Source organism: Protopterus annectens, chromosome 13.part0 (assembly GCF_019279795.1).
Source record: "Protopterus annectens isolate FY-2018-M chromosome 13.part0, PAN1.0, whole genome shotgun sequence".
In the NCBI taxonomy this organism is placed as follows: Eukaryota; Metazoa; Chordata; order Ceratodontiformes; family Protopteridae; genus Protopterus; species Protopterus annectens.
The window spans coordinates 1,260,135,734-1,260,151,536 of NC_056747.1; the positions used below are offsets into that span (position 1 = coordinate 1,260,135,734).

The following is a 15,803-nucleotide window of genomic DNA, read 5'->3' on the forward strand; positions in this document are numbered from 1 at the left end:
ATGGGCAGAGGCTCAGAAACAACTTACGTCCCTCATGGATATGGGGGCTATTCAACCAGTACCAGAACAGGAAAAAGGACAAGGTTTTTATTCAAGACTGTTCCTGGTACCCAGAAAAGACAATGCCAGCGTCCAATACTGGACTTATTGATTTTGAACACATTCTTGGACATCCCAAAATTCAAAATGCTGACTTTACAACAGCTACTGCCCATGCTGGGCAAGAACGCTTGGTTAGTGACTCTAGACTAAGAGGCATACCTGCACATCCCAATAAGGGAATCGTGCAGAAGATACCTCTGCTTCAAGGCAGGTTTTATGCATTACCAATTCTCTGCACTGCCCTTTGGCTTATCTACTGCGCCCAGGGTCTTTACAAAGTGCCTGGCACCAGTAATTGCATTTTGCAGACAAAGAAGCATACAAATCTATCCTTACTTGGACGACCGTCTCATTCAAGCAGAAAAACAAGGACATTCTTTTTCAACATCTGGCGTTTGTAAAAAGGCTTCTAACATGCCTAGGGTACACAATAAACGAAAATAAATCACAACTGGTACCCTCTCAAAAAATTACAATCCTGAGTATAACTGCCCAGATGGCTTACCTTACACCAGAAAAACAAAGGCAACTGACTATATACTTCAAACAGATGGCAACAAAAACTCAGTTATCTGCAAGACAAATTCTGCAGGCTTTGGGGTTCATGGCATCCTGCATTCTACTAATTCCATATGTAAGACTGCATATGATCAAACTAAAATGGTATCTAAAAAGTTTACAGAGTCAACATTGTCACAGTCTGGAAATAAGTTATGTACTTACCATAACGTTCCATGTTAGTTGTCTTCTCGCCTTCTTTCTTGCTGGATGGGTTCGGAGCCGAACCTCGGCTCCGACTCGGCCCATTACTAAAGTTCGAGAGCTATTTTTACCGGCTCAAGGCTATCCTATGTCCCATAATGCTAGGCGTGATATACCCAGATCTCGTTTGATAGCTAACACTATGGACATACATGTCCCCACCATGACAGAGAATGAATATATATATATATATATATATATATACCTCTATACATCTAGGTATACAAAACTCTTATAAGAGTTACCAAGAAAGGGAAAAGAGATAGCTAAGGAGATAACTCTCATGATAACACATCTCAGAAGATACTCTCGGTCTTGCCAGGCTAGGGGGATGGAGGGTGGGACGCAAGAAAGAAGGCGAGAAGAAGACAACTAACATGGAACGTTATGGTAAGTACATAACTTCTCAATATTAAGTTGTCAATCTCGCCTTCATTCTTGCTGGATGGGACAGCGTCCCTAGCACCTTAGTCCTGGGTGGCTCAATGGAACAAACTCTTGAGTACAGTGGAACCAAAATCAGCCCTACTTCTAGAGGTCATGTCCAGCTTGTAATGAGAAATGAAGGCATGAGGAGAGGCCCATGTGGCCGCTGCACAAATGGAATCCATTGGCAATTGTGCCTGAAAGGCTGCTGAAGAAGCTAATGCTCTGGTTGAATGAGCTCTGGGCTTAATAGGGAGCTCTTTATGCTTCAATTGGTAAATCAACATGATAACAGAGGTCAACCACCTGGACAAGGTTACTTTGGAAATTGGCAGGCCTTGTTTCCCTTCTGCGTAAGACAGGAAGAGCTGTTCTGATTTCCTCGTCTGCTTGGTTCTATCCAGGTAGAAGCGTAACTGACAGTGAACGTCTAGACAATGTAACTTCCGTTCAGACCTATTGGTATAAAGTGGGAAGAAAACAGGAAGATCGATGGTCTGATTCAGATTTTTTTCAGAGAGTACTTTGGGTAAAAAGGACGGATTAGTCCTAAGTGACACTCTATCTTTGTGAAAAACAAGGTAAGGAGGGCGAACACAAAGGGCTTGAAGTTCCGATACCCTTCTCACTGAAGTGATGGCTACTAAAAAAGAGTTTTCCAAGAGAGCAACTTTAACGAACAGGAAGCCGCAGGCTCAAAGAGAGGGAGAATTAAAGACGACGGCACCAAATTTATGTCCCATGGGGGGGGGGATCTTTTACCGGGGGCCTAAGTAAGAGGGTTCCTTTTAGAAAGGCTTTACAAAGTTTGTGTGACATAATGCTGGTCTCTGACAATCCAACATGAAAATCCGCAATAGCTGCCAAATGAACTCTGATGGTGGCTGAAGAAGATCCCATTTGAAAAAGTTCTGCCAAAAACTCTAAGACTGTATGGACAGGGGCTGTAAAAGGGTCAACTTGTTTCTCCCCTGCCCAAACAGAGAAATACTTTCTGGTAGTAGACTTGTGTGAAGCGAGGATGATGTCACGAACTGAATGAGAGATTGAGGGAAGCCTGGCTAGGGTTGGAAGTGGAACAACCAAGCTGTGAGGTTGAGAGATTGAAGAGATTGATGCAGCCTGCCCGACTAATGTGTCAGAAGATCTGGCACTGGGTCCAGATGCCAGGGTTGATCTAGTAGATGACGTTGCAGGAACAGAAACCAAATTTGTCGAGGCCAGTAAGGGGCAACAAGGATCATTTTGGATCTCAAAACAGTTGCTTTCTGGATTAACTGAATAATTAAGGGAAAGGGGGGGAAGCATACAGAAGACCCCGGGGCCAATCATGGACTAGAGCGTCTCTGGGGGGAAGACCTAGGAGAGGGAAGAGGGTGAAGAAGTCTGGGCACTTGCTGTTTTGAGGGGTTGCAAAAAGATCGCAGCAAGGCTGACCCCCACCTCCTGAAGATTTTTTCCGCTACTAGCTGGTTGAGAGACCACTCGTGGGGCATGAGAAAGGCTCTGCTCAGCCTGTCCGCTATGACGTTGGACTTCCCGGGGATATGCGTTGCTACCAGAAACCGTTGAGAAGAGATCGCCCACTGCCACAGTCTGAGTGCTTCTTGACATAGGGGGTAGGACCTGGTTCCGCCCTGCTTGTTGATGTACCACACTACAGACATATTGTCTGTCTGAATTGCAATAGTCCCGGTGGGTAGAGAGTCTTGAAGGGCCTGCAACGCTAAAAGTACCGCTCTCATTTCCAAGACATTTATGTGCAGGTGGCCTTCGAAAGGCTGCCATGTGCCCTGGACTGTCCTGCTCTGAAAATGCCCCTCCCACCTGATCAGGGAGGCATCCGTTGTCACAGTAGCCACAGGAGGAGGAAGGACAAAGGGTCTGCCCTGAAGAACCTGAGGGGAGACCATCCACCACGAAAGGTGCCTTTTGCATGACTGAGTGATTAGAATGCTGTGTGACATTGGAAGCTGTTGAAAGGACCACTGGGAAAACAGCATCCATTGCAGGATCCGCATGTGAAAGCGAGCTAGGGGGAGTAATGGGATAGCTGCTGCCATGAGACCTAGGGTTTTTAGTATGAATCTGGCCTGGACTTTGCTCTCTTGTAGTAGGATTTGAACATGATTGCGAATGTCTGAGATCCTTTGTACAGGCAGTTTTGCTGACAGTTCCAGAGTGTTTAAAACGGCGCCTACGAAGGTAATAGATCGACAAGGCAGACTTTTCGGAGTTTATAGAGATACCAGCTCGTTGCAAATTTGGAGGGTATAATCTCTGGAATGGAGTAGCTGATGCTTGGTGGTGGCAGTAAGGAGCCAGTCGTCTAAGTATGGAAACACCTGGAATCCTTTTAGTCTCAGGTGAGCCGCAACCACTGCCATGCATTTGGTAAACACCCTGGGGGCTGTGGTGAGGCCAAAGGGCAGGGCTCTGAATTGGTAGTGACTGGCTCCCAGCCGGAAGCGGAGAAACCTCTTTGAGTGCCTATTTTGATATGATAGTACACATCCTGAAGGTCTATAGAGCACATCCAATTGTCCTGACCCAAGAAGGGTAGAATGGACTGAAGCGTGACCATCCGGAAATTCGTTCTTTGAACAGACTTGTTCAGCCTGCTGAGATCCAAAATAGGTCTCCAGTCCCCTGTCTTTTTTGGTACCAAAAAGAACTTGGAGTAGACTCCGGATCCTTGCTGGTCTGCTGGGACTGGCTGGATGGCTCTTTTTTCTAGCAGCTTTGAAATTTCTAGTGCTGCTTGATCCCTCAGACTGGGTGGAATGTCTGGAAGGGGCCCTTTTGGCAGTTGTGGGGTATGAATAAAGGGAATTTTGTAACCCTCGGATATGATTGACCGTACCCAATTGTCTTGCGTGAGGGAATGCCAGGTACAGTGTTAGTCTTCCCCCGACTGCCTCCGAAGGTGGACAGTCGGGCAGCTCCTCATGGGTGCTGGAAGGGTTTGTCAGAGAAGGATTCTCTGCTACCTTGATTCTGCGGACCCCCCTGCCTCTCAGGCGGCGTCTATTACTGTTCCCTCCTCTGCCTCTGGAGGGAAGCTCACCACGTGTGTCAGGCAGTACTCCCTGAGGTTTGCGGAACCACATTTTCCCACCTTTCTGACCTTTAGGGTATGGTCTAGAAGGGATAGAAAAACAGACTCCTACGGCAGAGAGAGTCTTGCCTTCCTGCTAGCTCCTGGTCAATGTATCCTTCACTTGAGGTCCAAACAAGGCAGAACCATCAAAGAGGGTGTTAGTGAAGGATGCCTTGAAGGGGTCAGCAAAATTGCAAAGCCGTATCCAGGCGTGTCTCCTTAGAGCAACGCCCGTGCCTACAGCCCTACTTGCTCCATCGGCTGCATAGGAAATGAGCCGCATGGAGGAGTTGACAATAGAGTTTAGGGTCCCCAGCTGGGAGTTGATCTCCTGAGACCCCGCAGCTGATGGGTCCTGTAAGGTATCACCCAGTTCCTTGAGAAGGTCTCTCTGGGGACGGGTGAAATGGCACAAATTCAGCGACCGCATAGCAAAGGTCTCTGAGGAAAACATCCGCTTACCATACCTGTCCATAGTCCTAGATTCCTTATTAGGAGGATGGACAGATACTGAAGGGTCAGCCAACTGCTTTTTAGTGGCCGCCGCCACCACCATGGCATCAACAGGGACGCCCTTAGTTAGAAACTGCTTGTCAGAAGGGGCTGCAATAAATTTTGTAGGGCTCCGGGGAGTTGGTTCCATAGTATCCGGAGCCATCCACGCCTTTCGAGCCACCACATCCATGAGTGGGTCGAAAGGTGGAGACACCCAGGAGGTGGAAGGGCGAGAACCGAACGCATCCAGGTACACTGACTCGTCCTCAGCAGGGTTAAGGGCAGACCAGTTTTACCCTCTGCTTAAGAATCTCCAGGATGTCAGAAAATGAGACATCCTCAGAGGGGGACCTTGGGGACCCTTCTGAGTCATCCAAGTCAGTGTCCGATGTGACTGACTCAGGGGAGTCTACATGATTCCTCTTGCATTTTCTCTTTTGAGGGGGCTCCCCTGAAGGATCAGGGAAGGCCTCGGAAGAGGAGGATACACCCAATGGGGCTACCTGTAGCGTCGGTTCTCCACGCTCGGGATCGGAAGAGCGGATAGAGACTAAAGCAGGCACCATAGAGGGAGGAGCCTAAGGAGCCGACCGTGGAGCAGGCACAGGGGCCAGCACACTCATGACCTCAAAGACACCCCTATCAAGCAGGGAAGGGGGTCCCCGCTCCAAAGAGACAAGGACTCCTCCCGGCACTGAGAGGGACGGCTCCGAGGCCGATGTCGGGGCTGAACTCATCTGCGCCGAAGCTCCGAGAGGGAGAACGGGGTCGGACAAGGGTCCAATGCCACTCGCCCCCTCGGAACAGACGAGAGAGTCCGGTGCCCGGATCCCCCCAAGGATGGAGTCCGGCGCCCGGATCCCAAGGATGGAACCAAGGAAGAGATCGGAGCCGACGAGGGAGCTGAAATTAGTGGTATCGGCTCCGACGTTCTGACGGTCCCGACCCCTACGATCTCCGGCTCCAAACTCAAAGGAAGAGTCGGAGGAGGAATCGAAGAGGGAGTAGTGATAGCCACTGCCTGATGAGGAGGGCAATGCAACATTTGGGCCAGTGCCTGCGACTTAAGTAGTCTGCTAACCACCCTCTCGAGGTCATGATCCGACAGCCTGGAAGACAGAGAGGAATGGGACCTGTGACTCCGCTCTGATAACAAGAGAGACTTCGGAGCCGAATGGACAGATTCCAGGGAAGGAGACCTGGAACGCTTTCTGCTCGAAGACGGCTCCGACAGCAGAGTCGGAGCCGACTGAGGCCTTGAATCATCGGTTCTGGCCGGAACCGATGCAGTGGTAGTAGTAGCACCGCTCGGCGACGGCTCCGAACATGGAGTCGACGGTTTGGCGAGCTTGGAAGGTTTACCCGATGAAGGCTTAGCCGGGGAACCTTCAGGCTTTAACAAGCCTCTCAAAATAAGTTTGTTTCTGTGTTCCTGCAGGACTCTTCGACTGAACGCATGGCAGACAGAACAAGAGTCCTGCAGGTGCAAAGGGCCCAAGCAATATACACAAGTGTGACCGTCTGTCAGAGACATCTTCTGACAGCACGAGTCACACTTCTTGAAGCCTGAGACCTTGGTGTCTTTCGACATCCTGAAACAAGGATGACTGGCAGAAAAAGACAACTCTGGGAGGTCTAGTCACAATCAGCCAACACACACACACAAAAAGGTTGTAACAGACCAAGAAATAAACAAAAAACCCCACACTTTTTAATACAATTTAACTAGGTGCACACATACATCTACAGAAAAAAAACAAAGGGATTTACTACTACAGAAAAGTATGGAAGAAGTTTGGCCAAAGGCCTAACTATTCAGTGAGGGGAAAACTGTATAAAAACTACCTAAGAGGGAATTCTAAACAGGGATCTATAGGGTAGTACCTATAAAAAACTATCGCTAAGATTATAACCCAAAAAGCTGACTAAATACAAGAAAAATATCAATACAACCTGGAGCCGGCAAAAAGACGGAACCTCGTAGCTGAAGCGGCAAACGAGATCTGGGTATATCACGCCTAGCATTATGGGACAGAGGATAGCCTTGAGCCGGTAAAAATAGCTCTTGAGCTTTAGTAATAGGCCGAGTCGGAGCTGAGGTTCGGCTCCGAACCCATCCAGCAAGAATGAAGGCGAGATTGACAACTTATCAATGATTCCTCTCATTCCCTGCCTACAAAAGGAGTTTCTTTGGTGGGCAGAGACATGTCACCAGAACAAGGGACGGTCTTTCACTCTACCCCCTGCCACCCAAATCCTAACAGATGCATCAGACTATGCTTGGGGGGCCCACCTGGCGGGGAGATGCATTCAGGGCATATGGAGCCCAAAACAAATGCATCTGCATATCAATCAAAAGGAGATGTTAGCTGTTCAAAATGCCCTGACCGCCTTCAAGGACTTACTTCATCCAGGACAACTACTGATAAAGACGGACAACACCACAGTTATGTGGTACATAAACAAGCAGGGGGGTACACATTCCTACCCCCTCTGCAGACTAGCCATGGCATTGTGGAACACAGCCTTAACCTACCAAGTACATCTTCAAGCTCAATTCCTGCCAGGAAAACAAAATACTCTGGCAGACTACCTAAGCAGAAATCTTATGCACCCTCACAAGTGGAAACTGGATCATGATAACAGAGAAATGGGGGAGCCCAGACAGAGATCTATTTGCCTCTCCCCAAAATTATAAACCGGAAAAATTCTGCACAAGGACTTATCACAGACAAGCATGGAAAGTGGATGCCCTCTCCTTCAGTTGGAAAAACCCATCAGTCTACGCCTTTCCTCCTCTGCCTCTTCTCCACAAGGTCTTACTAAAGGTCAGACAGGAAAAAACAAAAATGATCCTAATTGCCCCGGACTGGCCTCGCCAGCACTGGTATCCAATTCTAAGGAATATGTCTCAACTCCCTCCTTGGTACTTGCCTCAAATACCTCATCGACTGTGTCAGCAGAACAATCAAATTCTGCACACTCGGCTCCAAACTCTGAACCTGGCAGCATGGCTGATCATGTAACTATTCAAACACCACCTCTCAGTAAATCTGTGATGGATGTTATTTTGGAAGCCAGAAGGCCTAGTACAAGAAAATCATACGCTGATATATGGAAGAGATTCTGTGCTTGGAACCAAGCACAAGGAATGGACACAGCAAAGCCAAATATTCCTCAGATTTTACAATACTTGACTGAGATGCTTGACAAGGGCCTATCTTTTTCTTCAATAAAAATCCATGCTCTGCCATCTCGGCTCATTACAACATGGAGCCTCCCATTTTTTCTCATCCTCTGCTAAAACAGCATCTTAGAGGGGCCAAAAATTTAAGGCCTCCCAGAAGATCACCAACTCCTGCATGGGACCTCAATTTTGTGCTGGAAAAACTCACCCTGCCTCCTTTTGAACCAGCAGCTACTGTAGATATAAAGTTTTTATCTTGGAAAACAGCTTTCCTTTTGGAAATCACTTCAGCAAGAAGGGTTTCAGAACTACAGGCCCTCATGGCTGTGGAGCCTTTGATTACATTTCACCCGGACAGGGTGTCCCTCAGGACCAATCCTTCCTTTATGCCTAAGGTGGTATCCAGTGTCGCTCTTAACCAAACTATTCACCTACCAGCATTTTACCCAAATATCCGCAGAACAAGGGGGAGCGGATTTTGCATTCCTTGGATGTATACAGACAACTAAGATTCTACTTAAACAAGATCAAATCTCTAAGAAAGTCTGAGCAACTACTAAGATTCTACTTAAACAGGACCAAATCCCTAAGTCTGAGCAACTACTGGTGGCATTTGCTGCAGGATCAGAGGGGTAGGCTATATCAAAGCAGACTATTTCTAAGTGGATAAGCCACTGCATTCGTTTCTCCTACTCGCATCATAGTAAACCAGTGCCCAAGAGAATCAGGTCACATTCCACCAGGGCTGCCTTTACCTCAGCAGCTTTTCTCAGAGGAGTTCCAACCAAAAACATTCTAGAAGCTGCTACTTGGATCTCTGTTCATACTTTTACAAGGCATTATCATTTGCCTCTCTTCTCTAAGTCCAGAGCAGGCTTTGCCACTGCAGTTCTGCAGGGCCTTATAACCGCTCCTAATGCTATTTAGCTCCATCCTCCCATCCATAGCTTTGGGATTCTACCCAAATGTAATGACTGCAACAGTGAAACACAAAACATAGTACAGTTGTGTACGCTTACCATAAATGTAGATGTTCGAGTGTATTCACTGTTGCAGTCCGGGTTACCCACCCGCCATCCCCATTTTTTCTAGAACTTCTCTTTCCTTCACTATATTCTAAAACCTTTGTGGTGTATTTGCTTTTAGATGAAGGCAAAGTTTATGTTGCTAAAAGTGCATTTATATATATATATATATATATATATATATATATATATATATATATATATATATATATAGTTTTTTTGCTCCCCATTTGGGGGGGGCAACCTGATATCTGGGGCAAGAAAAACTGAAGAAAATGGTGTCTGCTGCATGTTTTATACCCCTGATGACCTGACGTTATGGAAGAGGAGACCGCAACAGACGCAGGACTCAAGACTTTGTTATTCAGGCCGACTGAGGACAACATGCCAGCAGATTACCCAAATGTAATGACTGCAACAGTGAATACACTCGAACATCTACATTTATGGTAAGTGTACACAACTGTACTTTACCAACAAAACAGAAGGTCCGGATGGAGCCGAAACAGTTGGTTCATCTTTCTAGGCAAGGCTAAAAAAAGTACAGTTGTGTACCTACCATAAATGTAGATGTACCGAGTGTATTCACTGTTGCAGTCATTACTCTTGGGTTATCCTGCTGGCAGGTTACCCTGCAGTCGGCCAGAATTCCAAAGTCTAGGTCTGGCGTCGGTTACTGTCGCCTCCTCCTTGACATTAGTGCGCCAGGGGTATAAAACATGCAGCCAACGCCATTTTCTTCAGTTTTTCTTGCCCCAGATGTCAGGTGCCCCAAATAGGTAGGCTGAAATAGGTAGGCTGAAAAATATACCAATCAAAAATGCATGCACAAAAATAACGTTTTCTTCATCTATAAGAAAATACACCAAAAAGGTTGTATAGGATAGAGAAGTGCAGATAAGTCCCAGCAAAGAGAAGGGGGGATAGTGGGTGGGTAACCTGGACTGCAACAGTGAATACACTCGAACATCTACATTTATGGTAGGTACACAACTGTACTATGTTCGTGTTTCACTGTTGCAGTCATTACTCTTGGGTAGAATCCCAAAGCTGAGGATGGGTGGCTGGGCTAAATAGGATTAGGAGAGGCTATGAGGCCCTGCAGTGGCGAAGCCTGCTCTGGAATTAGAGTAGAGAGGCAAGTGGTAATGCTTTGTAAAGGTGTGCACTGAACTCCAAGTTGCAGCCTCTAAGATTTCTTTGGTTGGTACTCCTCTAAGGAAGGCTGCTGAAGTGGCTGCTGCTCTGGTGGAATGAGGTCTAATGCCCTTAGGCACTGATTTGCCATGTTGAAAGTAGCAGAAACAGATGCAATGGCCTATCCATTTAGAAATGGTCTGCTTTGAGATAGCCTTTCCTTGTGATCCTGCAGCATATGACACTAAAAGTTGCTCAGTCCTACTGAAAGCTTTAGTTCTGTCCAAGTAGAAGCGTAACTGCCTGTGTATGTCCAAAGAATGCAGAATTTTCTCACCCTTGTTCTGTGGATTTGGGAAAAAAATAGGCAAGTGAATGGTTTGGTTGAGGGCCACACTGGACACCACCTTAGGCATAAATGTAGGGTTTGTCCTCAGAGAAACCCTGTCTGGGTGAAAAATGATGAAATGTTCCACAGCCATGAGTGCTTGTAACTCCCAAGACTCGCCTTGCACAGGTTATGGCTAGGAGCAGAGCTGTTTTCCATGATAAGAATTTTATATCTGCTGTTGATGCTGGCTCGAAAGGAGGCAGTGTAAGTTTTTCCAAAACATAATTGAGGTCCCAGGCCGGAATTGGTGCTCTCCTTGGAGGCCTAATGTTTTTGGCCCCTCTGAGGTACTGCCTTATTAAAGGATGAGAAAAGATAGGTGGTTCCGTATTGTAATGTGAAGAAATGGCAGAGGCATGAATCTTAATTGATGAGAACGAAACGCCTTTGTGCAGCATCTCAGTTAGGTATTGTAAAATCTGAGGAATATTTGGTACAGACGTGTCAATGCCTTGTTTCTGGTTCCAAGCACAGAATCTCTTCCATTTTTCTGCATAAGATTTTCTGGTACTGGGCCTCCAAGATAACATCCATAACAGCTTTTGAAAGAGGAGTGTTCTGAATGGCTACATTATCCGCCATGCTGCCAGGTTTAAGGTCCTGAGTTGGCTGTGCAGGATCTGATTGTTTTGTTGGGTCAGCAAGTGAGAAGTTGGAGGCAATATCCATGCTGGACCTTGAGTTAAGCTCTTTTGGATTGGGTACCAGTGCTGGCATGGCCAGTCTGGTGCAATCAGAATAATTTTTGGCTTCTCTTGTCTGACCTTTAGGAGTACCCTGGAAAGGAGAGGCAGTGGAGGAAAGGCATACACTGTTAGATTGTTCCAGCTGAAGGATAGGGCGTCCACTTTCCATGCTTGCTTGTGGTAAATCCTTGTGCAAAATCTCTGCAATTAACAGTTGTGAGGGGAGGCAAATAGATCTATGTCTGGGCATCCCCATTTCCTTATTATCATGTTGAAAACTTGTGGATCAAGTCTCCATTCGTGGGGATCCATGAGGTTTCTGCTTAGTTCGTCTGCCAGAGTATTTGTTTTTCCTGGCAGGAATTGTGCTTGCAGGTGAACTTGAAAAGCCAATGCTGTGTCCCATAAGGTCATTGCTTGTCTGCAGAGGGGGTAGGAATGTGTACCTCCCTGCTTATGTACCACATGACCGTAGTGTTGTCTGTCTTTACCAGTAACTGTCCTGGATGAAGCAGGTCCTTGAAAGCTGTCAGGGCATTTTGTACAGCTAGCATCTCTTTTTGATTGATGTGAAGATGCATCTGGTTTGCAGGCCATGTGCCCTGAATACATTTTCCTGCCATATGGGCCCCCCAGGCATAATCTGATGCATCCGTTGTCAGTGTCTGTCTGGCTGTGGGTAAATTGAATGGCAGACCCTTGTTGTGGTGACAGGCTTCTGTCCACCATTGAAACTCCTGTTGTAGGCAGGGAATGAGTGCAATTATTGTCTCCAGGCTGTGGCAATGCTGAGTCCAAACACTTTTCAGATACCATTGCAGTTTCCTCATATACAGTCTGGCATATGGAATTAGAAGAATGCAGGAGGATGCCATGAAACCCAAGGCCTGCAGGATTTTCCTTGCAGATAAGTGGGTTTTTGTTGTCAGTTTCTTGAAGTAAGTAGTCAGTTGTTTTTGCTTGTCTGGCGTGAGATAAGCCATCTGGGCAGCTGTATTTAAGCTTGCACCCAGGAATATCTCTTGAGAGGGCACTAGTTATGATTTTTCGTTTATTGTGTACCCTAGGCCAATTACTAATTTTTTACAAACACCAGATGCTTTAGAAGAGAGTCTTTGTTCTCTGCTTGAATTAGGCAGTCGTCCAAGTAGGGATATATCTGAATTCCTTTTTGTCTGCAAAACGCAATTTACTGGTACTGGTGCCAGGCATTTTGTAAAGACCCTGGGCGCAGTAGATAAGCCAAAGGGCAGTGCAGAGAATTGGTAATGCATTGAGCCAGCAATTAATCTGAGGTATCTTCTGCAAGAATGTCTGATTGGGACATGCAGGTATGCCTCCTTTAGGTCCAAAGTTACGAGCCAAGCCCTCTTGCCTAGCATGGGCAGTAGCTGCTGAAGAGTCAACATTTTGAATTTTGAAACTTCCAGAAACGTATTTAGTATAGACAGGTCCAGAATTGGTCTCCAGGTTTTGTCCTTCCTGGGTACTAGGAAAACCTGGAATAAAATCCTTGTCCCTGCTCTTGTTGTGGTACTTGCTGAATGGCCCTCATGTCCATGAGGGCTGTAATTTGTTTTTGTGCCTCTGCCCGTTGATTGTGTGGGAGGTCTGGCATGCCCTTTTACCTTGGTAGTGTGTGAAAATGGAACCTGTAGCCTTAGGACACTATGTTCAGGACCCATTTGTCTTGGGTAACTATTTGCCAATTTGATGAAAAAATGCTAGCTTTCCCCCTAAGGGGGCTGCCAAAAGAAAATTGCTTGGAACTGGTAGAGGAAAGTCATTGGGACTGTTTCCTGTAAGGTTGTGATTGGTCTTCTCCGCTTTTGGAGGTAGGAGCACCCCATTGTTTAGGCCTGTATGAGCCTTGGGGTTGAGATCTGCCTCTGGGACACCTGTATCTGCCTCTTTGTGGTCTGTCTGAGACTGGAAAGGACCAATTTTTAGAAGGCCAGTTCCTGCTAAACCTGGGTGGCTGTACCTGTAAGAAATCCTTTACTGTCTGCATGGATTTTGCTTTATCCCCTATTTTTTTCAACACCTCTTCTGCTTTAGTACCAAACAAAGAATCATGCTGTAATGGTGCATCTAATAATTTTGCTTTAACATGATCAGGCAGATTCTGTTCCTTTAACCAAGCATGCCTTCTAATAACAGAACCTGTAACAGCGGCCCTGCAAGAGGCCTCCAGTGAATCATAACCACATTGCAAAGTATGCTTTCCACTTGTTCAGTTGCATGCAATAAATCCAGCAATTCCTTGTTCTCTGAACATTCAGTATTTGTCAACATTTTCTGTTTAAGTAGAGACATTAAATATTGCTGATATTTAAGCATATGAAATTGACAATTTAAAGCCCTTACAGCCAGGGTGGCAGAAGTGTAAACTTTTTTCCCCCACCTGTCTAGAGCCCTAGAATCCTTATCAGAGGGGACAGTTTTTTTTCAGTGGAAGCTTTAACCCCCTTGGGACCCTGAGATATGGTTTCTAGGTCAGCAGTGGGGTTTTTATATAGGAATTTATGAGAATCCGGGACCCTGTAGTATCTGTCTGGCTTAGCAGGTGCAGGGGGTAAAGAGTCAGGGGACAGTCCAGACTCTGAAAATACATCATCTACAATGTCTAGAACAGGTGGAATAGCAAGGGGTCTGTGCTGAGGAAGAAGTCTCTGAGCCTTTTCTTAGATTCAGAATAATCTTGGCTCTCCCAATGGAAATGCTCCCTCATAGTATGCAGTGTTTCCCCAAAATAATAGTCCTCAGGAGGAGAGGCTGAAGGAATGGATTCTTCAGCATCAGAATCCTCATAGGGAAGCATGGAGTAATCCTGTCCAGAAGAGGAATCAGAGGAAATAGATACCTGATCAGAAGAATCATACTCTGTTCTCTTGCCTAGGCCTCTTATCAGGAGGGGGATGGGAGCCCCTGATCAAAGTAATTAGGTCTTCGGCCATTTTGAGCATCTGTTTTTTAGGCATGGAAGTCTGAGAAGGAGAATGCTGTACTTGTTTCTTTGTCTTTAGAACTGCTTTAGTCTTTGACTTTGAAGCTGAAGATGGCTTAACATATAGTTGTGTAGGTCTGAAGACACCCTCAGAAGCCGATGCCTGCTCAGCGGCTTCGGACCCATCTGAGGGAGTGATTTCCGAATGTGCAATACCTTGAGTTTCCAGAGGCCCAGTTGGCTCCACATGGGAGTCAGAAGCGGCCTGTGGCTCTGAGGTAGCGGGCGCCAGGAGCTGTGAAAGCGCCTCACTGAGAACCGGCAACTGGCCTAGAAGAGGCTTCGTCGTCGGTTTTGGACCTCGGCTGCCGATCCTTGTCCTTGCGTTTTTTGTAACCTCCGGTTGTCGGTTGTTCTGCCGGCATTATATAATTAAATCTTCAGCCAAAGTAATGAAATGCAAAATCGAACAGACGCTTGATAGTGCGTTGGTTAAATCTAGCACAAAACCGACAGCTAGCAACGTTGTGATCAGGGCCTAGGCAAGGAATACAATAAGAGTGAAAATCCTTGAGGTATTTGCTTCCCACAGGAAATACAATTGTTAACTTTTTCTGACATCGGTCTAGAGCAAGAAAAAAGTTTCCCCAACGGGGTACTTAGCTTTAATGAAGACTTCGGTTCTGAAATTCAGATTTGAAAATCTCAGGAGTCGGCCGACCGGCACTTGTGAACTGCTTTTGCTTCGGGCACCGCACGGCAAGACAGACTGAAGAAAATGGCGTCGGCTGCCTCTTTTATACCCCTGGCACACTGACATCAAGGAAGAGGCGACAGCAACCGACGCCGGACCTAGACTTTGGAATTCTGGCAGACTGCAGGGTAGCCTGCCAGCAGGATAACCCAAGAGTAATGACTGCAAAAGTGAAACATGATGAACATCCTTGAAAGTCAACTTTGGAGCCAAGGAAGGTCTCACACAAGCCAATCCTGAACCTAAAGTAGAGACACAAGGAGAATATCTCCCTGGTCCTAAAGTGTCAATCGGATCTGAGGCCGACTGGCAATGAGGAGTAGAAGGCAGCAGCACTCAAAGACAGGAACAGACTTGAATGAAGTGGATCCAAAGCTGTGTCCGAGGTCTTGAAATCAACCACTCAGCTCCGAAAATGTTGGTGCAGAGGGATTTGGATAAATTGTTAGGGCAGGTCAGATGAGGTCTGGCAGGAGGACATCTCTATTCAAACCACTGAATCTGATATTCAAAACCTGGGAAGAAGCAAAAGTAAAGGGGAGTAGGAGAGCTAGCTCTGTCAGCCCTCTCAGTCAAGAGAGAAAGAATGACCTCCATTTCTGACCATTCACAAACGCTTTCATCATCTGATCTCAGAAAAATTTAATATTTTATTTTTACATTTGTTTACCGGGAAAGTCCGACTTGGAACAAGCCAATTTTCAGTGGAGGCCCAAGGAGAAATGTCCCAGATGCATGTCTTTGTAACGTGGTAGGAGACAGGAGCACCCAGAGGAAACCCACGCGAAGGC

At 46.5% G+C, this 15,803-nt stretch overlaps 1 protein-coding gene across 1 annotated transcript in view; it reads right to left on the reverse strand.

The window, feature by feature from the left end:
• NPEPPS (aminopeptidase puromycin sensitive) overlaps positions 1 to 15,803 on the reverse strand; it is a 1,948,381-nt gene that overhangs the window by 816,823 nt on the left and 1,115,755 nt on the right. Inside the window, exon 19 of the mRNA XM_044054968.1 lies at positions 12,849 to 12,861. Coding sequence (XP_043910903.1) covers positions 12,849 to 12,861 — 13 coding nt within the window. The remainder of the gene's footprint in view (positions 1 to 12,848; positions 12,862 to 15,803) is intronic.